Source organism: Mobula hypostoma, chromosome 2 (genome assembly GCF_963921235.1).
Source record: "Mobula hypostoma chromosome 2, sMobHyp1.1, whole genome shotgun sequence".
In the NCBI taxonomy this organism is placed as follows: domain Eukaryota; kingdom Metazoa; phylum Chordata; class Chondrichthyes; order Myliobatiformes; family Myliobatidae; genus Mobula; species Mobula hypostoma.
In genome coordinates, this window is record NC_086098.1 from 102,985,455 (window position 1) to 103,010,565 (window position 25,111).

The 25,111-nt window shown below is 42.3% G+C and overlaps 1 protein-coding gene and 1 long non-coding RNA gene across 6 annotated transcripts in view; one reads left to right on the forward strand and one right to left on the reverse strand.

The window, feature by feature from the left end:
* LOC134342323 (melanocortin-2 receptor accessory protein 2-like) overlaps nt 1-25,111 on the forward strand; it is a 38,347-nt gene that overhangs the window by 1,504 nt on the left and 11,732 nt on the right. For 4 of the 5 annotated variants that reach the window (XM_063040313.1, XM_063040310.1, XM_063040311.1 and 1 more), the window contains exons 2-3: nt 13,195-13,319; nt 19,331-19,430. In XM_063040313.1, coding sequence (XP_062896383.1) covers nt 13,202-13,319; nt 19,331-19,430 — 218 coding nt within the window. In that variant the 5' untranslated portion in view covers nt 13,195-13,201. Of the gene's footprint in view, nt 1-4,117; nt 4,238-13,194; nt 13,320-19,330; nt 19,431-25,111 lie in introns of those variants that run through there. The other variant, XM_063040314.1, reaches the window with a different exon arrangement.
* Nucleotides 9,605-11,432, reverse strand: LOC134359080 (uncharacterized). The gene is made up of 3 exons (XR_010021030.1): nt 11,359-11,432; nt 10,567-10,660; nt 9,605-9,891 (listed from the first exon to the last, which is right to left on the reverse strand). It is a non-coding gene; the product is annotated as an uncharacterized LOC134359080 (long non-coding RNA).

The window sequence follows — 25,111 nt, forward strand, 5'->3', positions numbered from 1 at the left end:
CTGGTTCAGCCCCTGGTCAATACTGAGTCTCTTGGACATGCAGTATTTGAATGCTACAAGCGGTGATAAGGTGAGAAGGGTTGCCAACATCACTTCCCTGCAGTTGGTGCATTTCTGCTGCAGCCGATCTGTTTTGTTTTGCTCTGGCTCAGTTCTAACCCAGGCTATTGACAAGGAAACACGAAAAAAAAAGGTGTACATTACTCTGGATTTCCGGCATCTGTAGAATCTCTTGTGTTATTGACAAGAGAAAGGAGAGGCTGTCTTTTGGCGTTCAAATGTGCCCTTCAGCATCTTGAAACGAGCAGTCCGGGGTTTGCTGGAGCCACAGTCCAGTTGCAACACACACCTTCTCTCCTCATTTTGATTTAAAAAAAGAAACAAAATTAGTTTGCAATCTAGGTTGCTGGAAATGCGTGTTGGCGCCGGTGAGCTGAGCTGGCGGCTAAAATGTTTAAAGCAAAAGGACTAATGAGCTACAAAAGCGGGATTGATATTGGAAATCTGAAATAGGAACAGAAGAATGTTGGATATCCTCCATCTATGGAATAAGAAACAGTTAACGTTTCGAGCTGATAACACTTCCATCATCCGAATTGATGAGTCTGCCTTTAAAAAAAACGCTTTCAACGTGGGAAGAGGAGTTGCTGCGATTTCGAGTCGAATTTCATTTGATGGCGGGGAGGAGTGAATGGATAGACGTGAACGAAAATAATCTAATTTAACATCAGTAATAAGGAATATGATCGAAACAAATATTAAAACAATATAGTAGGAGAAAAAAATGGAAGTAATTAGTATGATTTTGGAGTTCTTTGGAAAATAACAAGTGGTAAAGGGGATCTGGTACATAGATTTCCAGAGGAGATTTGATAGCATGCTATGTCAACGGGTTATTTGCGAAGAGTGGATTTTTTTGGCAATAGGTACCAACCAGGTAGTGCAGTGGTGATCGGTGTTGGGACCTGAACTTTACACAGTTTATAAAGGGAATTGGATAAAGCCACAGAAAGTAAAATGGAAAGTAAACGATGAAAGAGTTAAGGAGATTCCAAAGTGAGTTTAAGCAATAGGCAAAAATCTGACCGTTGGAATACAATATGGCAAGAAAGTCAAGAATGTCAATTTTGTCAGGAAAGCACAAAATAAACCAAACGGGGAAACGTAAAACTCTAAAATGCAGAGGGATCTATGTGCCCTAGTGCAGAAAAAGCTGGTATGCCATCCAGCAAGTAATTGTGAAAAGAACAATGTATATTGCCGGAGCAATTCTTTATTTTTGAAAAGTGATATATTTCAGTTGTAGGGAATTGCTAAGATTGCATTTTGCGTTTTGTGTTTAAGAAACAATATTACTGCATTAGAAGCAGTTCAGAGAAGGATTATAAGATTAATATCTGGATTGGGTATGTTTTCTTGTCAGGAAAAGCTGGACAAGTCGGGCTTGAATATGCTGGAGGTTAAAAGAATAGAAGGGGATTTCATTGCAACATACAAGATCTTGATTGTTCTTGATAGAGTGAATGAGCATAAGTGAATAAAAGTAACCAATTGTCCCGTTTCAGCGGATGTTAATTCAAAGTCCTTTCTTGCAGAAGGTCTCACGTCTTTGCAACTCTTTTCCTTCAGAGCAGTGGAGACAGAGTCTTTGAATATTTTTCAGGCAGAAATATATGAACCAGTAATAAGCCATAAGGTGAAAGGCTACCATAGCTGGAGACATGATTTTATTAAAAGGAGAAGCAGGCTTAAGGAGATAAGTGGCCCATTCCTGCTCCCAGTTTGCATTTTTTTTAGTTTTAAAGCTCTCTGGGAACAAATCAGAATTTGCAGGAGAGAGACTCCCTAGTTTCAATAAAACTGAGGATACTGTGAAGACTTAGCAGGTCAAACAGAATCACTGGAGAGAGGAACAGTCCCACTTTTAAGGCCTGCCCGTGATCTTCCACCAAAACCACTGCATAGGTGCCATTTTCTGAATGTTCATTTCCTTAAGTATTTTCCCTTTTATTTTAATTGTCCATTATTAGCAGATGACGTTTGGTTTCTTTGTTGCTTATTGGATCTGCTGAGCTGTTCTTCAAAAATAAGCGTTTCAGAATCAGAATCAAGTTTATTATTACTAATGTATATTGCAAAATCTGTGCTTTTTGTGGCTGCAGTACAGTGCAATACATAAAAACCACAGGTCACAATAAGAAATATAAATAGTACAAAAAGAGTAAAATAGTGTAGAGTTCATGGACTGTTTTGAAATTTGATGGCAGAGGGGGATAAAGCTGTTCCTAAAGCATTGATTGTGGGTCTTCAGGCTTCTGTACCTCTTTCCCGATGGTTGTAATAAGAAAAGGGTATATCCTGGATGGTGAGGGTCCTTAATGATAGACGCCACCTTCTTATGACACCTCCTTGATGGCTGGGCAGCTAGTGCCCACGATGGACCCAACTGAGTCTAAAATCCCATGCAGTTGTTTTTTTTTCAATCCTGTGTATTGGAGCCTCCAAACCAGCGATTGATGTAACCAGTCAAAATGCTTTCCATGTATCTGTAGATATTACCTAAATTTGCGTTTCTGACTACTTGTAGGATGCTTAACTTGTCCTTACTTCACAAAAGAGTTGCATATTTGAGAGCCCAGTGTAGAAATAATGCAAATTATCTATTAATTAAGGCAATTCACAGATCACAGTATACCACTTCCAGTCAGAGAGCTACAAGGTTTTAATGACGTGCCATTATGTATGACATTCCCATCAGTTCTTGCGGCATTTGAGCTGTGGTCTAGAGGGACTAAATGTAGAAGTTGAAGAGCTACAGTTCATAATGCTACTGCCCCACTATAATGAATTGTGAGGTGCAATTTGCAGGTGACCTCAGGTTTTTTGACCATTGCAGAAGTTTGATTCGACGACAAAATCAGTAAAAGGATCAATTGTTCAGGCGGTTGGTCCCAGTGATGACTTGTTTGTAGGTCCTTAGAAATCTCATCCTCAAGTAATGCTTTGATGAATGTTTCAACTTCTATTTCAAATGTAAAGAGACAGTATAGTATATTGTTAAGGGCAAGCCCCTTGGAAGTGTTGATGAGCAGAGGGATCATATCTCCCTGAAAGTGGCTACACAGGTTGACAGGGTGGTTAAGAAGGTGTATGGCATGCTTACCTTTCTTAATTGAGCCAATGAGTAATGTTTCAGCATTATAAAAACTCCAGTTCAGCCACATCTTGAGAATTGCATACAGTTCTCGTCAACTCATTATAAGAAGGATGTCGAGACTTTGAAGAGGGTGCAGGAGAGCTTTACTAGGATGCTGCCAATATTAGAGGGCATGTGCTATAATGGGACGTTGAACTAACTTGGGTTGTTTTTTCTGGAGTGACAGGGGCTGAGGGGAGATCAGATCGAGCCTTATAAAATTATGAGAGGCATAAATAGACTAGACAGTATCATTTTCCCAGGGTTGAAATGTCTAATAGCAGAAGGCATGCATTTAAGGTGAGGTGGTAATTTCCAAGGACATGTGAGAAGCAAGCTTTTTAAACAGTGTAGCGGGTGCGTGGGGTGCACTGCCTGGGATGTTGGTAGAGGCAGATATATTAGAGATATTTAAGAGATACAGATAGGCACGTGAGTGTGAGGGATATGGGCATTATATAGGCAAAGGGATTAGTTTAGTTGGCCATTTGACTACTAATTTATTTGTTTTGGTACAACATTGTGGGCCAAAGGTCCTGTTCCTGTGCAGACTGTTCTTTGTTCTGTTTCAATATTAATATTGATTTGAAAATGGCAATGAGCTTTGTTCGTAGCTAGGCATAGAAGGCTACTGAGCAAGTGCTAGTGAAGGGATTAGTATAGATTGGTACTTAAAGATCAGCATGACATAGGTGGACTAAAGGGCCTGTTTCTGTGCTCTTTGATTGCATTAATAAAATACTGCATTCAACTTGTGACAGAATCTATGGTGCTATGAGGGAGGAGCTGGCCAAAGTTCAATGGAACAATACCCTAGCAGGGATGACAGTGGAACAGCAATGGCAAGTGTTTCTGCGAATAATGCGGAAGGTGCAGGATCAGTTCATTCCAAAGAAGAAGAAAGATCCTAAGGGGAGTAAGGGGAGGCTGTGGCTGACAATGGAAGTAATGGACAGTATAAAAATAAAAGAGAAGAAGTATAACATAGCAAAGACGAGTGGGAAGCCGGAGGACTGGGAAACTTTTAAAGAGCAACAGAAGGTAACTAAAAAGGCAATACATGGAGAAAAAATGAGGTATGAAGGTAAACTAGCCAAGAATATAAAGGAGGATAGTAAAAGCTTCTTTAGGTATGTGAAAAGGAAAAAAATAGTTAAGACCAAAATTGGGCCCTTGAAGACAGAAGCAGGTGAATTTATTATGGGGAACAAGGAAAGGGCAGACCAGTTGAACAGATACTTTGGATCTGTCTTCACTAGGGAAGATACAAACAATCTCCCAGATGTAATAGTGGCCAAAGGACCTAGGGTAATGGATGAATTGAAGGAAATTTATATTAGGCAGAAAATGGTGTTGGATAGGCTGTTGGGTCTGAAGGCTGATAAGTCCCTGGGACCTGATGGTCTGCATCCCAGGGTACTTAAGGAGGTGGCTTTAGAAATCGTGGATGCATTGGTAATCATTTTCCAATGTTCTGTAGATTCAGGATCAGTTCCTGTGGATTGGAGGGTGGCTAATGTTGTCCCTCTCTTCAAGAAGGGAGGAAGAGAGAAAACAGGGAATTATAGACCGGTTAGCCTGACGTCGGTGGTGGGAAAGATGCTGGAGTCAATTATAAAAGATGAAATTACGACACATCTGGATAGTAGTAACAGGATTGGTCCGAGTCAGCATGGATTTATGAAGGGGAAATCATGCTTGACTAATCTTCTGGAATTTTTTGAGGATGTAACTATGAAAATGGACAAGGGAGAGCCAGTGGATGTAGTGTACCTGGACTTTCAGAAAGCCTTTGATAAAGTCCCACATAGGAGAGTAGTGGGCAAAATTAGGGCACATGGTATTGGGAGCAGAGTACTGACATGGATTGAAAATTGGCTGGCTGACAGAAAACAAAGAGTAGCGATTAACGGGTCCCTTTTGGAATGGCAGGCGGTGACCAGTGGGGTACCGCAGGGTTCAGTGCTGGGACCGCAGCTGTTTACAATATATATTAATGATTTAGATGAGGGAATTGAAAGTAACATTAGCAAATTTGCCGATGACACAAAGCTGGGTGGCAGTGTGAAGTGTGTGGAGGATGTTATGAGAATGCAGGGTGACTTGGACAGGCTGGGTGAGTGGGCAGATGCAGTTTAATGTGGATAAATGTGAGGTTATCCACTTTGCTGGTAAGAACGGGAAGGCAGATTATTATCTAAATGGAGTCAAGTTAGGAAAAGGGGAAGCACAACGAGATCTAGGTGTTCTTGTACATCAGTCACTGAAAGCAAGCATGCAAGTACAGCAGGCAGTGAAGAAAGCTAATGGCATGCTGGCCTTCATAACAAGAGAAATTGAGTATAAGAGCAAAGAGGTCATTCTGCAGCTGTACAGGGCCCTGCTGAGACCATACCTGGAGTACTGTGTGCAGTTTTGGTCTCCAAATTTGAGGAAGGACATTCTTGCTATTGAGGGAGTGCAGTGTAGGTTCACAAGGTTAATTCCCGGGATAGCGGGACTGTCATATGTCGAAAGATTGGAGCAACTGGGCTTGTATACTCTGGAATTTAGAAGGCTGAGAGGGAATCTTATTGAAACGTATAAGATTTTTAAGGGATTGGACACGCTGGAGGCAGGAAGCACGTTCCCGCTGATGGGTGAGTCCAGAACCAGAGGTCACAGTTTAAGAATTAGGGGTAGGCCATTTAGAACGGAGTTGAGGAAAAACTTTTTTCATCCAGAGAGTGGTGGATATATGGAATGCTCTGCCCCAGAAGGCTGTGGAGGCCAAGTCTCTGGATGCTTTCAAGAAAGAGATGGATAGAGCTCTTAAAGATAGTGGAATCAAAGGTTATGGGGATAAGGCAGGAACTGGATACTGATTGTGGATGATCAGCCATGATCACAGTGAATGGCGGTGCTGGCTCGAAGGGCCGAATGGCCTACTCCTGCACCTATTGTCTATTGAATCCTTATTGCAGGGGTCCTTTACTAAGGATGAAACAGGATCCAGGATCTGCTTCCTTTCCACACCGACAGCAGACTTGTATAGCAAGCACCTTTTGCAGATGCACGTCTGTCTAAATGGAAAAGCCTTGTGCAGTGATAGGGCTTTATTCGACATTCTTTGAAGTGGGAGAGGGCAAATCCACCTAGCCCACAACACAGCAGAAAAAAGTAAACTGCTATCTACCCCAGGTTTAACTGAGGCATTTATAAACCATACAGAGTCAATTAAATAATTTTTATAAATGAATTATTAACAATAAGATTCCAATGGCCACCCTCTGATCCCTTCAATTCAATTTGTTAGCTAAAATAAAAACTCTCTCCTCTCAGATCCCCTTTAAAGCTCTCTCCTCTAATCTTAGACCTATGCCCTCTTGTTTCTGATGCCCCTAGCACGGGAAAGAGACTCTATCTGGGATATTTTTGCCCCTCATCTTATTAGCCTCTATCAGGTCACTGTTCATTCTCAGTTTGCTTCAGGAAAAGTATGTTGAGCCTCTCCAGTCTTTCCCCATAACTAAAGGCTGCCACTGGCTAACACGACAGGGGCATAGTTTTAAGGTGCTTGGAAGCAGGTACAAGGGGGATGTCAGAGGTAAGTTTTTCACACAGAGTGGTGGGTGCATGGAATGCATTGCCAGCAAAGGTGATAGAGGCAGATTTGATAGGGTCTTTTAAAAGACTTAGATACTGTAGGTACATGGAGCTTAGAAAAATAGAGGGCTCTGTGGTAAGGAAATTCTAGGCAGTTTCTAGAGTAGGTTACATGGTCGGCACAACATTGTGGGCTGAAGGGCCTGTAATGTGCTGTAGATTTCTATGTTCTATTTTCTAATCCAAGTAAATCTCATCTGCGTTCTCGTCAGTACAGCCACATCCTTCCTATAGTGTGGCAACCAGAACTCTGAGATATACCTGATAATTTGAAAAGTTGTAACATAAAATTCCATCTTTTTAATGTTCAGACCTGTAAAAGTAATCATGCTTTACTACCCTATCTACCTGTGTGGCCACAGTTATGGTGAATTATACACTAATACCCAAGGTCCTACTGTTGATAAACATTCCTTAATGCCCTACCGTTTACTTTATACGTCCTACCTCTATTTGACTTGTCAGGATTAAGTTTAATCTGCCAACGCTTACACAACTTTCCATCTGATCACATCATATTGTAGTCTCTGACAATCTTCCTTGCTATTCACAATGCCACCAAATTTTGTGTCATCTGCAAATTTACTAATCCCACATTTACATCCAAGCTGTTAAAATATAATCCGAACAGCGAGGGTCCCAGCACCGATCATGCATCATACTACATCATACCTCCTAACACCAAGTACATTTTGGGCCTTATTACCCCTCTCCCCTGAGTCCTTTTTGTCGTGTCCATCTTATGCAGCCTCCAATGTGGAAGGAAGCATGTTGGGAGGTCATAGTGCAGCTGTACAGGATGCTGGATAGGCCACAAAACTCCTGTTCATCGGTGAGATCCGACGTAGATTGTGAGACTTCTTCTCCAAGCACTTACACCCTGTTCGCCAGAAAAAGTGGGATATCCCAGTGGCCACCCATTTTAATTCCACTTTCCATTCTCATTCTGATATGTCAATCCATGGCCTCCTCTACTGTTGTGAAGAGGCCATACTCAGGTTGAAGGAACAACACCTTATATTCCGTCTCCAACCTGACAGCATGAACATCGGTTTCTCAAACGTCCGGTAATGCCTCCTTCACCTCCTTCACCATTCCCCAATCCTTTTCCTCTCTCTCACCTTTTCTGCTTGCCTGACCATCGCCTCCCGCTGGGGCTCCTCCACCCTTTTCTTTCTTTCATGGCCTTCTGCCCTCTCTGAATAAACTCCCCCTTCTCCAGCCCTGTATCTCTTTTACCAATCAATTTCCCTTCTCTTTACTTCACCTCTCCCCCTCCCAGTTTCACCTATCTCTTTGTGTTTCTCCCTCCTCTCCCCCACCTTTTAACTCTACCTTTTTTTTCTCCAGTCCCGCTGAAGGGTCTCAGCCCTAAACGTTGATTGTACTCTTTTTTTTTTGCACAGATGCTGTCTGACCTGCTGAGTTCCTGCAGCATTTTGTGTGTGTTTCTTGGATTTCCAGTATATGTAGATTTTCTCTTGTTCGTGACCTGAATATTGTGTTTGCTTTTTATCACCCTGATATAGGAACAACGTTATTAACCTGGAGAGGGTGCAGAAAAAAAATTTCAAGAGTCTTCCCAGAAATTGAGGAACAAAATATAGGAAGAGGGAGATAGGTACAGATCTTATTCCTTAGAGCATAGGAGGCTAAGATGTGATCCTGTAGAGGTGTATAAAGTCATGAGGGACATAAGCATTTTGTTCTTGTAATACCTAATAAATGACCGCAAGCAACAAGTTGTATGCCTCATTCTTTGCTTCTGAAGAACATCTGACCAAAAACGTCAGTATCCAACAACTCTGTGGATTGATTTTATTGAAGTGTATAAGATCCTAAGGGGTTCACCTCATGGGAAAATCTTAAACAAGGGAACGTAGTTACAGTATAACATTAGGGACTGGTCATTTAAAACAGGTACATGGAAATGGAGACACAAGAGACTGCAGAAACTGGAGTATGTAGCAACCATTGAGATGCTCGAGGAACTCGATGGGTTCAGCAGTGTGTTCGGGGTGGGGGGTAGTGTGGGGTGTTGTAGGCAGGGGTAGGTGATGTTTTGTGTCAGAACCCTATATCAGGGCTGGGGGAGAGATGGCCAGAATGAAAGGACCTGCTGAGTTCTTCCAGCAAATTTTTTTTTGCTCCAGATTCCAGCGAGTCTTCTGTGTCAGCAAGTTTGCTGATCCAGCATTTAAATGGTAATTCAGGAGTGCATCTAACTTTCAGGAATGTGCACCACAAGTGGATTCTGTTTATCCTATTCTTCTGTGAAATCCAATTAGTCAAGTTAAACCTGGCCTAAATATTCAGGCACTCCACACATACTGGCAGCTGTCTCCATAGACCCTCACTTACCCTTGCAAATCTGGCACAAGCCCGAATAGCTTGGGTAAGTATCAGACACTGCCAGTGATTGGCCAGTCTGAATTCATAGTCTAAGAACTTCCCCATCTAATTGGGCCATCAATTTTCTCCAGAGGACCAGGGAGTACAATAATTTAATCTGATGTTATCTTTGTTATTATCACCTTTGATGCCTTTCTACCTTGTGAATTAGAAAATAATATGGCCGCTGCATCACTATTATGTAATCATGTAGGAATACTAGGAAATGTTTTGAAAATCGACTTGAATCATTAACTTTTGTTTCCGTTTTAACAAATGCTAACAGACCAGTCGAGTACTTACAGTTTGTTCTTTTTATTTCAATAGCGAATATATCTGTTTTGTGTGATTCAATAACTGACTAGTCATAACTGAAGGATTCACTGGGTGTATAAATCATGCAAGTAAACATCAGTTGTTGTTCGATGAATCATTTCCATTCAGTTGTCTCAACATTTTGTTCTCAACTCCATTAAAGAATTTCTTGCTACATTTCCTATTGGTACATTTGTTTTGACTTTCCTGTATTGCTTTTATTGAGTGAAATTAAAATATAGAACATCATGTTGTAGGCTTTGCCAATCAGTGGTCAGCTGAGACAAATATTGAGCGAGAGCCCAAAGGAGAGTGACAAGAGATAATATGAGAAGTCCCGGAATCTGTGAGAGAATGTGAAGAAAGGCATAATGAGTTAACAGGGAAAAGAAGAAACAGAATCTAGTTTTGTATCAGAGCAAACTAGAAAATCTTATATCTAAAGAAATGTGCTAAAGCCAGATTGGTCATACCTGAAAGAAAAATGTACATTAGCATCCTACACCATCACTGAACTTAAACAAAGGGTTATAAAGAGATAAGGCACAGAAACAGTCAAACTGATCTATTGGCCTCTCACTGACCATCTCCCACCCATTCTACACTAACCCTATATTAATCCCATCTTTTATTCTCCCCACATTTTCATCAATTCTCCCAGGTTCTTCCTCTCACCTGCACACTGGGAGCAGTCTACTGAGGCTTATTAACCTACCAACCTACATGTCTTTGGGATGTGGCAGGAAACTGACGCACCCATAGGAAGCTTGGGTGGTCACTGGGAGAACATGCTAACTCCACGTCATCAACACTCAGGATTGGGATTTGTGGTAAACAATGTATATATGTTGTAACTGGGTTACCTGTCTGGACACGCCCCTCTGCTGACTGCCCCTGTGGCTCCTCCCACAGACCCCTGAAGAAAGACGATTTTGCCCTGCTCCTCCCCCTCAGTCCAGGGGCAAACACTCAGCATGAAAGTCAGGTTTTACTGTGAATAAAAGCCTTTCAGTACTTACCCTACTTCCAGTCTTTCGGAGTAATTGAAGGCGTATCAGCATTAAACCTGGGTCTCCGGTGCTGTGAGATAGCGTTTTTACAAGCTGCACCACTCTGCCGACATAATAAACTTAAGTCATTTACCAAAGCTGTTCTGTCAGAAAATTTAGTCCAATCTTGAATGTCCAGAGGGACAGTTGAAAGAAGTGTAACTAAATATATTCCCAATAGAAATATAAAGAATAAGCTGTAAAAAGTACTCTACTGGTCTGTAAGTACACTCTTGGTTATATTTTTTCCTTTGAGCTAGACCAAGTTTTGTTCATTTGTGAAACTGTCAGATCTATGATTACTAGCATCCATTTACCAGAGTATTTGATCTGGTCTTCTCTTCAAGTTGCTTGGTAATTGCTAATTGCTGTATTTATCTTTGCAACTAAAAGACCCTGCTGTGTAAAGATATCTTAGTTATCCCTTTATAATCTTATTTATTGATGAGAGCACTATAAAGCCATTTTATTCTTCCATGTTCTGAAATAGCAACCAGTGTGTGTTACTCTGCTTTTGAGGTCTGCATGAATGACCAGAATCCAGTGAATGTAACAAAGTAAAAGTGGTGAATTGTGTTTATACTATTGGCTATTTGTGTGTTGTTCAGAAAATTGCCTGGTCTTGAATCCTAACAAGCAATTACTTTAGTATGATAAGACATCTCTCGCAAAATACTTCTTTTCCTTTTGAAGAAATATGTCCTTCCTTAGGTGTTTCCCCTCCCATCTGGAACCTTCACCACCCCAAACTGTTGAATGTACCACATTTATTCCTAATCTTGTCTGCTTGCTGTAGGTCTGTGGAATCGTTTCTTCTTATCCTGGTGTTAGTCCATCAGTCCACTTTGTATGATCTTTCGACTGTTACTGCTTGCTCTGGGCTGATCAACAGTTTGAAAGGTTGGCAGGGTTTCACTCCAACAATATTTAACTTTTTCAAAGATCTTTGGGCATTGATCCTGACTTGCTGGAGACAAGATTGCTACTTTTCTGTGAAGGATTGAGTCTTCTAAATATGAAAACAACAGGGGAGATGATAAGGAACTATAACAACTACATTACAACCCTCCCCACACTCCTTTCAGGTCTCAGTTTATTCTTTGGTGTTCACTGGAGGGTTGGTGCTCCAATCTCCCCCACCCCCCCTCCACCATCCCCTGACCTGTTTATACTGGCCTCTTCCCTTTTTCTGCCCAGTCCTAATGAAGGGTCTTAACTTAAAATGTTGACTGCCCATTCTCCTCCATAGATGCTACCTTACCTGCTGAATTCCTTCAGCATTTTGCTTTTGGAAGCAATACTGGATGGACATGTTGTGGGCCTGTGATTGTATGATAGGACTGGGAGGAGGAATTAAATGATTCAGACAGTTAAATGAGTCAGGATTAGAGGGTTATGTGTCAAACATAGGCAAATGAGACTAGCTTAGGTGTGCACCATAATCAGCATGAACGAGATGGGCTGACGCAGCTGTTTCCTAGCTGTATTATCTTGTCACTGTACTTGTTGTGCCAGTTCGTCCCTGGTTTCTGCATTGTTGGATAAACAAATCCTAAATGCACCAAAGCTGACAACTTGAGGTATATTTCGATCTTGAAGGAAGCTTCAGAGAATTGAATGCAAATTCACTGCAATTACTGTGGGACAGATCATGCTGCACCAAGATTGTCAAGCAAAAAGTCCTTCTCACTGACCCTCATGAATGGCGACCAGGGCTGGTACAGAAGTTCTGCCAGGAAATGCCAGTGAAATAGATAGTTATGGGAGGAAGGAGGTGGCAAAGCTTTACTTCCAAGTAATTGATGAACTGCAAACATTTATTGCAGCTCAGGACAGGGTCCACTGGAAATGATGCAAGCATAAGTTTTACGTCTGGCGGCGCAGAGCTGTTCTCGCCCTCCCCCCTGCCCCCTCCTCTGTGTGTGTGTGTTTCTGTCGTTACATTAGTGATACGATAAGGATATGTTTCGTGCTGAGGTTTTCATTCTGTACTGAATCAGAATTGGTGTCCGAGCATGATGGAGTTTGGGTAGGCTGGGCTATTCAGTTACAGCTGGAAGTTAAAGCATAATTTTGATGATGGCCACAACTAATGAAAACTGCCATTTCTTCACTTTTCTACCATTTAAATATGTTACTGTCTCAGCTTGAACAATGAAGTAACATGGTTGGTGTTCCTGCAAATAACATCTTACAATAGTGTCAGCTCTGTATTTCATTAATTAAGATACAATCCTGAATCCCTTGTGTTCTTTCAGTTTGGCACTGCAGAAGGAATATCGTTTTTAATCTCAATTTCCTTTGTTATGATGCCAAGCAGAATGAAACCTGTCAGTGTTGAAAGTTGGAAACTGATCAAATGATCGCTTTTGATGTGACAGTGTATGGTGACGGCGTGCATTTAAATAGATTTTGGTCACTGGGTGAATAATTTGATTCTACTTGCACATTGAATGCATCGCAGATAGGTTTCTATGTTAACATTAATGTATTTTTGTACATGCAGTGTACATTGTAACTTAATTTGGAATATAATTTTGGTTTAGTTGCCGTTTTAATTAATTCTAAAGGAACTTGTATTATTATGCTTTCTTGCAGGTGTGAAATGTCTGAGGATAATCCCACTGCAAACAAGACCACTGTCTCGAGTAATGGTTATATCTGGAGCTATGAGTATTATGACTATGAGCCAGTTTCCTTTGAAGGACTGAAGGCGCACAGATGTAAGTTTTTGATGTGAATGGAATTTATCACCCAGCGTAAATTGAGTGTTAGAAGTGGCAAACAATACTTTTTAATCTGCAAAGCAATGTGACTTTACTTTATTAAACTGTAATCCTAGGGGTAATGTTTGCTCTATTAGATTCAGCTGCTCAGATAAGAACTAATTCGCCCTTGGTCACCATTTGAAGACCTGCCATTTTAATCCAACCTGTAGCGGGATTAATTTAATGCATCTGCTACAGAATTTCACAAAGCTGGAGGACATACAAAGGAGCTAGATCCAGTAAAATTGAAAGACTGTCTGGGAACGTGAAACTCCAAAGCAGAGCAGCCTGATCTTACTGCAGGGCCTCTGTTCAGCTTTAAGTGGATTTAAACAAAAATACTGTATAGCATTATGGTAGGAAATTGGAGAGAGAAGTAACAACAGTTAATATACTACTTCAAATGATATGCAACCAGACTGCAGAACAGCATTATAGTGTTGAATATTACATAGAAAATAGTTGAATCAATTTGTGTTGGTGATACTGAAATTAGTGCTGATATTTTATTGAATGCTGTGAGAGATCATTCAATACAGCAATGTAAATTAATATAATTCAATGAGAATTGAGTCAAAAATTATTATTTTTAAAATTCTAAGCAATTTGTGTTGTTGAGTTGTAGAAATCAGAAGTGACCTTTGGAGATCTTGCTAGTTTAAAGCTCATATGTTCTGAGACAGAATTCATTCCTACACTAGCAGTTATGTGCTCGTGCAACTCAGGGTACTTTGGCTGAAATACTTGAGAATCTTTTGAGTTTTGGAGAACTTAGATGAGTGATTAACTCAACTATATTGGTAAAGGTTTGATACATGAGAAGAAATTAAATCTTAGTAAAACAGTATTCAAATAATTTTGAACTAAGTGTTTTCAGTTAATAAAAGCCTAAGAAATTAAAGATCTTTTTGGCATATATTCCTGACAGAGTTAGTAGACCATGCATTATGGCCTCCTACCAAATTATAAAACTTTGAGACTTGTAAGATTCTGGTTGACTCTGATATTTGCTTTTTCCTTATTCTCCCTCATTGGTTTGTTATTCAGATACACCCCGTGGCCACTTTATTAGGTATAGGAGGTAACACTCCAAGGTTCGACGTGTTGTGTCTTCAGAAATACTCTTCTGCACCTAGCTGTTGTAACAAAAGTTTAGTTACTGTCATCTTCCTGTCAGCTTGACCCAATCTGGCCTCTGACCTCTCTCATTAACAAGGCATTTTTGCAGACATAGTCGCTGTGCACTGGATATTTTATTGTTTTTTTTTGCACCATTCTCTGTAAACTCTAGAGATTGTTGTGTTGGAAAATCCCAGATCAGCAGTTTCTATGTTGCACAAACCCCCCCATCTGGCACGAATAATCATTCCGCAGTTAAAGTCAATTAGATCACATTTCTTCCCCATTCTGATGTTTGCTCTGAACAACAACTGAACCTCTTGTCCATATCTGCATGCTTTATTGCATTGTGTTGCTGCCACGTGATTGGCTGATTAGATATTTCCATAATGTACAGGTGTATCTAATAAAATGGCCACTGAGTGTTTATTTGCTTTCTGCTGTTAAGCTCAATGTTTCCACCCTGGTTTATTGTGAAAACGGTTAACATGCTTGCAATTACAAATAAGAATTTAGGGAAATGATTTGTTTTCTTTCCTGTTGTTATGCAACATATCCATCAAGGAATGTGACAGAGTTAGTCCGGAGCAATTTTATCCCTGTGTCTTAGCTTTCATGATATTTGCTGACAATCATTACAAGCATAATCTGTTAAAATCAACCCCACAGTTCAGAATGATCACTTTAGAGCAACAATCAAAGCTATCATCTTTAACAACATAGAACAGCACAGCACTAGACGGGCCAGTTGGCCCTCAATGATGCCAATTCATATTAAATGCCTTCCTCTGGTGTTTCATCCATTCCCCTCATTTTCATGTGTCCATCTAAAGGCCTCAAATTCCACCAAACTACCTGCTTCCTATTCCAGGTACCTACCACTCTGTGTATAAAATACTTCCCCTCTTATCACTTTTAAACTACTATCCCCCACCCACAACAATAGATGCTTTTTCTCTACCTGGGGGAAAAATTCTGACTGCCTTTCATAATTTAAAAAAACCTCTTATCTGCTCAGCCTTCGGCCTCAGCCTCTGATGGCCTAGGGAGACCAACCCAACTTTGTCTAACCTTTCTGTATAGCTCATACCCTCTAATCTAGGCAGCATCCTGGTAAACCCCTCCTGCACCCTCTCTGCAATCTCCACACCCTTCCTATAATAGAGCAACCGGAACCATGTGCAATACTCCAAGTGTGGCCTGACTAATGTTTTATACAGCTGCAGCATGGTTTCCTTACTCTTATGCTCAGCACCCCTTCCACTGAAGGCAAGTGGAGCATAAAACTTCTTTACCACTTTATCTATTTGCATAGCCACTGCACTGAACATCATTTGCCTTCCCAAAGCGAAATGCCTCACATTAATAAAAATTGCTGGTGAACGCAGGAGGCCAGACAGCATCTATAGGAAGAGGTACAGTCGACGTTTCGGGCCGAGACCCTTCGTCAGGACTAACTGAAAGAAGAGCTAGTAAGAGATTTGAAAGTGGGAGGGGGAGGGGGAGATCCAAAATGATAGGAGACAAGAGGGGGAGGGATGGATCCAAGAGCTGGACAGGTGATTGGCAAAAGGGATATGTGAGGATCATGGGACAGGAGGCCCAGGGAGAAAGAAAGGGGGAGGGGGGGGAAAACCCAGAGGATGGGCAAGGAGTACAGTGAGAGGGACAGAGGGAGTAAAAGAAGAGAGAGAGAAACAAACTAATAATAAATAAATAAATAAATAAACAGATGGGGTACGAAGGGGAGGAGGGGCATTAAAGTAAGTTAGAGAAGTCGATGTTCATGCCATCAGGTTGGAAGCTACCCAGACGGAATATTAGGTGTTGTTCTTCCAACCTGAGTGTGGCTTCATCTTGACTGCAGAGGAGGCCATGGATATGAAGCCACACTCAGGTTGGAGGAACAACACCTTATATTCCGTCTGGGTAGCCTCCAACCTGATGGCATGAACATTGACTTCTCTAGCTTCCGTTAATGCCCCACCTCCCCTTCGTACCCCATCCATTATTTATTTATTATTATTATTTTTTTCTCTCTCTTCTTTTTCTCCCTCTGTCCCTCTCACTATACTCCTTGCCCATCCTCTGGGCTTCCCCCCCTCCCCCTTTCTTTCTCCTTAGGCCTCCCATCCCATTATCCTCTCATATCCCTTTTGCCAATCAACTGACCAGTTCTTAGCTCCATCCCTCCCCCTCCTGTCTTCACCTATCATTTCAGATCCCCCCTCCCCCTCCCACTTTCAAATCTCTTACTATCTCTTCTTTCAGTTAGTCCTGATGAAGGGTCTGGGCCCGAAACGTCGACCGTACTTCTTCCTGTAGATGCTGCCTGGCCTGTTCACCAGCAATATTTATGTGTGTTGCTTGAAATTCCAGCACCTGCAGATTCTCTCGTGTTTGCCTCAAATTAAACTCCATTTGCCACTTCTCTGCCCATTTCTGAAACTGGTCTATATTCTGCTGTATTGTTTGATGGTCCTTTACATGGTCCACAACTCCACTGATCTTGATGCCATTTGTAAACCTTCTAATCTACCAAAATACATTTTCATTGATATAAAGAATAGTTCAACATAGTATGCCCAATTCTAAGTCAAGTCGATATAATTCCTTCACCCTGAATCCCCTGAATCTTTATCTTCTGAATCAACCTACCATGAGGATCTTATCAAATGCCTCACTGAAATCAACATAGTTAGCGTTCACTGCTTTAACCTCATCTCGTCTTTAAGGCATGACCTGCCCTGCACAAAGCCGTTTTGACTGTCTCTAAGCAGGCCATTCCTTTCCAAATCCACACAAATCTTATCTCACAGCATCCTTTTCCTACTACTAAGTTGAGGCTCACTGGTGTATAGTTTCCTGGGTTATCCCTATTTCTGTTTTTTTTTTGAACAAAGGCACAACAATTGCTACTCTCATGTCCTCTGGAACTTCACCTGTTGCTAGGGAGGAAGTAAAATCCTTGATATCCGTAAACATTCACGCATAATTTCATATAATTCTCCAGCTGCATTCCTCAGTGTATGCTAATTTTCTGATAGGGTGCAACTTGTGCTTTGGATTACCCTCCTCTTATATTTTAATGAAGCCGATTGCATGTTCCTCTCTTTGTCCAGCTTACTGGGAGGCACCCTGCACTCACACCATGAGTGAATGTCTGTGACTTGCTGTAACTTAAATGGTGAATTGACAAATTGAAATTATGTTCATGTTAAAAGGCTACGTATTGATCTTCAGCTGATCCAGCCGATCTTCAGTGTTTGCTATACAGGCTTGATTTAATGACTATTCCCTTTGCTGTTTGCACATTTAAACTGGAACAATCTTCCAACATCAGCACATGTGGAGATTGTAGCGAGGGTAATCAATCCAACTCTAGTAAGCAGGATGTGGAGAAGAATATGTCAGCAGCCTTGTCAAACGTAGATTTATTAAATATGATTGTGTAATTGAGTAGACTTCATATTACAGCTTTATAAGATATTGGTGAGACTGTACTGGAATATTGTGTCTTCTGCTCACTATTCCAAGGGATCCTTTGACTAAGCTGGAGAGGGTTCAGAACAGGTTTACAAGGATGTTGTTGGGACTGAGGGCTTGGGTTATAAGAAGAGATTTATTGGTTAGCACTGTTTTCACTGACGTGATGGAGGCGAAGGTTAATATTGTAGGATATATAAAATCATGAGGGCCGTAGATACGGTTCAGGGTCAGTCTTATTCACAGGGAAGGGATGCCTAAACTAAAGAGCATAAGGTTAAGGTGAGAGGGGAATGAAATAAAGGGGCAAGTTTTTCCACAAGGAGTGTGGTGGTTATATGGAATGAGCTGTTAAGGGAAGTGGTAAAGGCAAGGACAATTACAATGGTTGAAAGATATTAGGATGGCTACATGGATAGGAAATATATGTGGCGACACAATAGTGTAGCAGTTAGCATAACCGCTTTACAGCACCAGCGATCACTTACTGGGGTTTGATTCCCACCACTGTCTGTAAGGAGTTTTATGTTCTCCCTGTGATCCTGTGGTTTTCCTCCAGTTTCCCACCACATTCCAAAGGTGTACAGGTTAGGGTCAGCAAGTTGTGGGCAGCTATGTTTGCGCAGGAAGTGTGGTGACAGTCATGGGCTGCCCCTAGTACAATCCTCGGACTACGTTGATCGTTGATGCAGAATGATGCATTTCAATCTATGTTTCAATGCTTTGGTGTAGATGTGACAAATCTAGCTAAATACAGTGAAAAGCTTTTGTTTGCATGGTATCCAGACAGACCATTACATTGGGGTAGCAAAAAGGAAAACAATGCGGAATGTAGTGCTACAGTTACAGAGAAAGTACAGTGCAGATAGGCAAATAAAGTGCAAGGTGAGGTAGACTGAATGGTCCAGAGTGCATTTTTTAGCTTTTGACGGTCTTTTCAACAGGGTAATAAAAATGGGATAGAAGCTGTCCTTGATCCTGGTAGTATATGCTCTATAGCTTCTGTAATCCTTGTCCCTGATGGGAAACGGAAGAGAATGCCCAGGGTGGAAGGGTACCTTGATTGGATTGGTGGCTCTCCCAAGGATTAATTTATCATGTAACTTTTTGGTTCTACCACTAATATCCTTGCTGGACTGACCTGTGATTGTCTGTGTGTATGGATCTGGCATGGGCTTCCAACTCTGAATCCTTGCAGAAGGTTTTTCCATGTCTTTGACTCTAAAACCCGTACACGCTTGGCATTGCTGACCATCTCATTATTTGAAGAAAGGATCTACTAGATTGTCTCTACAAAAGAGATATTTCAGCCATGCTGCTTTTCAAGTTACAACTTTGTGAAGCAAAGTATTCTTTTTCAGATTCCATAGTGATTGGATTTTGGGTCGGCCTGGCTGTCTTCGTGCTCTTCATGTTTTTCGTGTTGACGTTACTAACCAAGACGGGAGCCCCACACCAAGAGTAGGTGCAGAAGTTGAAACATTTCTCATTTTGAAACTGTTGCGAAGAGCATTAAAGGCGTAATGCTTGTTTCTCCCAAAGCTATATGCTGCTTCCAATGAGAGACGCAGGGCACAGGGAAATCAGTGAGAGTGCACTGGAAAGCTGTTTTTCTGAATGAGGGGTTGACAACCAAAGGATTAAGACCATAAGATATAGGAGCAGAATTAGGCTATTTGGCCCATCAAGTCTGCTCTGCCATTTCATCATGGCCGATCCATTTTTCCTCTAAGCCCCATTCTCCTGCCTCCCCCTACCCCATATCCCTTCATGCTCAGACCAATCAAGAATCTTGTCCTGACCAATCAATGTGTGGCTCTGGGCCTGTATTCACCAGAATTCAGAAGAATGAGAGGTGACCTCATTTAAAAACTACCAAATTGTGAAAGGCCTTGATAGAGTGGATGTAGAGCGGATGTATCCTATGGTGGGAGAGTCTAAGACCAGAGGACATAGCGTCAGAATAGAGTAGTGTCCTTTTAGAATGAAGATGAGGAGGAATTTCTTTAACCAGAGAGTGGTGAATCTGCGGAATTCAATGAGGTCACCCCTCTCTTCTGAATTCTGGTGAATACAGACCCAGAGCCATCAAATGCTCTTCATATCACAAGCTGCCTAATAATGAAATCATTTTTGTGAACTTTCTTTGAACCCTCTCCAGTTTCAGCACGTCCTTTCTATGATAAGGGGCCCAAAACTGCTCACGATACTCCCAAGTGAGGCCTCACCAGTGCTTTATAAAGTCTCAGCATTACATCCTTGCTTTTATATTCTAGTCCTCTTGGAATGAGCGATAACATCACATTTGTCTTTCTCATCAAAGACTCAACCTGCAAATTAACCTTCAGGAACTCCTGCACAAGGACTCCCAAACCCCTTTGCACCTCAGATTTTTGTATTTTCTCTCCATTGAGAAAATAGTCAACCTTTTCATTTCTTCTATCAAAGAGCATGGACATACATTTCCCAAGACTGTATTCCATCTGCCACTTCCTTGCCCAATTTCCCAACCTGTCTAAGTCCTTCTGTAGCCTCTCTCTTTTCTCAAAACTACCTGCCCCTCCACCTATCTTTGTATTGTCTGAAAACATTGCAACAAATCCATCAATTCCATCATCCAAATCATTGACATATAAGGTTAAAAAAAAATCAGTCCGAACACAGACACCTGTGGAACATCACTAGTCGCTGGCAACCAACCAGAAAAGGCTCCCTTTAGTCCCACTCTTTGCCTCCTGCCAATCAGCCTCTGCTTTATCCATGCTAGAATCTTTCCTGTAATCCCGTGGGCTCATAGCTTGTTAAGCAGCCTCGTGTGCACCTTGTCAAAGGCTTTCTTAAAATCCAAGTACACAACATCAACCAATTCTTCTTTGTCTCTCCTGCTTGCCATTTCTTCAAAGACTAGATTGAGACTGCAACTAGATGTCATCAGTTTAGGGTGAAAGTTGGAATATTTAAGGGGAATCTGAGAAGGGGCTTTCTTCATTCCGGGGTGCTGTGTGTGTGGATCAAGCTGCTAGCCAAAGTGGTGGATACGGGTTTAGCTTGCAACAGTTAGGAGAAGTTTCGATAGCTACATGGATGAGAGCTGTATGGAGGTCTGTGGCACAGATGTGACTAAATGAGACAGCAGAAAATGAGAACAGCATGGTCTGGATGGGCCACAAACATGAGAAAATCTGCAGATGCTGGAAATCCAAGCAACGCACACAAAATGTTGGAGGAACTCAGCAGATCAGGCAGCATCTAAGGAAAAGAGTAGAGTTGATGTCTCGACCCAAAATGTTGACTGTTCAGTCTTTTCCATAGATGCTGCCTGGCCTTCTGATTTCCTCCAGTATTTTGACTGTGTTGCATGGATTGGATGGGTTAAGATACCTGTTTCTGTGCTGTAGTACTCTTCTTATTTAAGATATTGCCTTAAAGAAGTTACCAGGGGTCAGGTGTGGGTCAGAAGGCTGAGTTGTTGGAATATGCATTGTCTGAAAGTTTGTGAGAAATTAGTTCATCGACAGCTTTTAGATGGGACAAACATGATGCACCAAATGCTCTGTATTCTTTAAGGATATAAATGATGTAATCAAAGTTCAGAAAGTTATCTGAAATCTCAAAGCTGTAATCTTCAGCTCCATTACTCTAGAGATATAATTTCATTATAAAGCACATTAGCTGGAGAAACTAGGTATCATTAAAGGGTTGATTGTATGGCAAATATCATGTATTCATCTCCTTCAATTATAACAATTGCTTTTATTATTGGAAAGGGTATCTGATTCTAGACAGTGCTTTAGCTATTGATGTCGTGGAAAATGAGCAATCACCGCATTCTTTGATATTGTTTCTTCAGGAAAAAAAAATAACCATACAGGAAAACAGCTAGAGGTATTTTGCTTTCTCTTATAGTTGTAGGCAGTGAGAACAAAATAAGTTGCTATTTTCAGACTGGTGGGGGGGGGGTCTGTTCATTTGTTTCAGTGCTTGGGCAATTCTCTGGAAGTGTGTATCGTCTTTAATCAGAGGAACTTGGGTAAATCTACAACAGAAAGGAGAGTCAATTCTCCAGATTACTTCCTCGAGATGATGATGTGGTAAATGTTGAAAATGTATCTATTAGCGGGCATTTTCAGTTATAGTTGAATTTGCTGGGGGTAATGCCCCCACTGTTCCATACAAAACAACAGGTAGATGAGGAATTGTAGCCAGAGTTAGGGTTCCTGGCTTGCTCTTGGTACCCCATAGAAACTACCCTATTGGCTGAGCCAACAACAGGTCTGGGACTTGGCCAATGGGTTCAGGTCAGGTGGCAGCCTGGTCCGCAAATTTGGGACTGAATTTTTTTTCTATGCTGATAGCACCCTCTCTTTCAGATTGCCTGTGCAGGCAGCTACATGTTTTCCCCAGGAAGTCGGGTGGGCTTGGAGTGAGAGCTGTTGAATCAGACTGTGGAAGTGAGGAAGGTGAACAGAGTGATGGGTGACAGCAGTGGATGGAGAATATTTTTGAAATGGGCAGCAATTTCAAAAATCAGAGGTACAAAGGGACTTGAGGGTCCTCATGTGGCATGCTAAGGAAGTCGAATGCAATGTTAGCGTTCATTTTGAGATAAGTAGAATATAAGAGCAAGGATATAATGCTGAGGCTTTATAATTGGAATCATTATCAGAATTGGGGTTTATTGTCACAGCAGTACAATGCAAGGCATAATTATAGAGGAAAAAACTGAACTGCAGTGTGTGTGTGTGAAAAAAATGTGTGTGTATGTATATATAAAATTAAATAAGTAGTGCAAAAGTGAAAAAATAAAGTAGTGAGGATTCATGGGCTCAATGTCGATTCAGGAATTGGATGGCAGAGGGGAAGAAAATGTTCTTAAATAATCTAAATCATTCCGTGTGTGCCTTCAGGTTTCCTGATTGTAATAATGAGAAGAGCCATGTCCTGGGAGATGGAGGTACTTAATGAAGGCATTGGTCATTGGTCATTGGAAATAACAGGCAAGATAGACAAAAGAGTATCAGTGGATGTTGCTTATGTGGATTTTCAGAAGGCCTCTGACAAGGTGCTGCACATGAGCTTGCTTAACAAAATAATAGCCCATGGTATTACAGGAAACATACTAGATTGGCTGACTGGCAGTCAGACAAAGAGTGGGAATAAAGGGGCCCTTTTCTGCTTAGCAGCCAGTGACTAGTGGTGTTCAGTAGGGGTCAGTGTAGGGAGCACATCTTTTCATGTTGTATCATAATGATTTGGCTGACAGAATTGACGGCTTTGCGGCCAAGTTTGCAGATGACTCAAAGATGGCTGGAGGGACAGATAGTATTGAGGATGCAGGGAGACTGAAGAAGGACTTAGACAGATTGGGAGAATGGACAAAGAGGTGGCAAACACAAAATAATCTGCAGATGCTGGGGTCAAAGCAACACTCACAACATGCTGGAGGAACTCAGCAGGTCAGGCAGCATCCGTGGAAAAGATCGGTCGACGTTTCGGACCGGAACCCTTCGTCAGGACTGTAGGGGGAAAGGGGAGAGGCCCTATAAAGAAGGTGGGAGGAGGGTGGGAAGGAGAAGGCTGGTAGGTTCAGTAGGGGGATAGATAAAGGGGTGGGGGAGGGGAAGCAGGGAGGTGATAGGCAGGAAAGATGAAGAAGGAATAGGGGAAAACACAATGGGTAGTAGAAGGAGGCGGAACCAAAAGGGGGGTGGTAGGCAGCTGGGGAGGGGGCAGAGTGACATAGGGATAGAGGAAGGGAGGGGGAGGGAATTACCAGAAGTTGGAGAATTCCATGTTCATACCAAGGGGCTGGAGACTACCTAGACGGTATATGAGGTGTTGCTCCTCCAACCTAAGTTTAGCCTCATAATGGCAGTAGAGGAGGCCATGTATGGACATATCTGAATGGGAGTGGGAAGCAGAGTTGAAGTGGGTGGCTACTGGGAGATTCTGTCTGTTTTGGTGGATGGAGCGCAGGTGCTCGACGAAGCGGTCCCCCAATCTGCGTTGGGTTTCACTGATGTAGAGGAGGCCGCACCGGGAGCACCGGATGCAATAGATGACCCCAACAGACTCACAAGTGAAGTGTTGCCTCACTTGGAAGTACTGTTTGGGGCCCTGAATGGTGGCAAGAGAGGAGGTGTAGGGACAGGTGTAGCACTTGCGCTTACAGGGATAAGTGCCAGGTGGGAGATCCGTGGGGAGGGACGTGTGGACCAGGGAGTCATGGAGGGACCAATCCCTGTGGAAGGTGGAGAGGGGTGGAGAGGGAAAGATGTGCTTAGTGGTGGGGTCCTGTTGAAGGTGGCGGAAGTTGCGGAGGATAATGTGTTGGATCCGGAGGCTAGTGGGGTGGTAGGTGAGGACAAGGGGAACTCTGTCCCTGTTGTGGTGGCGGGAGGATGGGGTGAGGGCCGAAGTGCAGGAAATGAAGGAGATGCCGGTGAGGGCATCATTGATGACAGCAGAAGGGAAACCACAATCCTTAAAGAAAGAGGACATTTGAGATGTCCTGGAATGGAAAACCTCACCCTCGGAGCAGATGCAGCGGAGACGGAGGAACTGAGAATAGGGAATAGCATTTTTGCATGTGACAGGGTGGGAAGAGGTATAGTTCATCACTCCTCTCTCCTGTTCCAACCTCACTCCCTCTGAACGCACTGCCCTCCACTCTCTCCGCACTAATCCCAACCTCACCATCAAACCCGCTGACAAAGGTGGTGCTGTAGTAGTCTGGCGGATGTACCTCTACCTCATTGAGGCCAAACGGCAGCTCTCTGACACCAACTCTTACTTACCCCTGGAACAGGACCCCACCAAAAAACATCAAACCATTGTCTCCCGCACCATCACCGCCCTTATCAACTCCGGAGACCTTCCATCCTCAGCTGCTAAACTCATAATTCCCACACCCCGTACGCTTGGCTTTACCTCCTCCCCAAGATCCACAAGCCTGATTGTCCCAGTAGACCCATTGTTTCTGCCTGCTCCTGTCCCACCAAACTTGTATCTGCCTACCTGGACTCCATTTTGTCACCCTTAGTTCAGTCTCTCTCCACCTACATCCGGGATATATCCCATGCCCTCCACCTCCTCAATAACGTCCAGCTTCCCTGGTCCCGACTGCTTCATTTTCACCATGG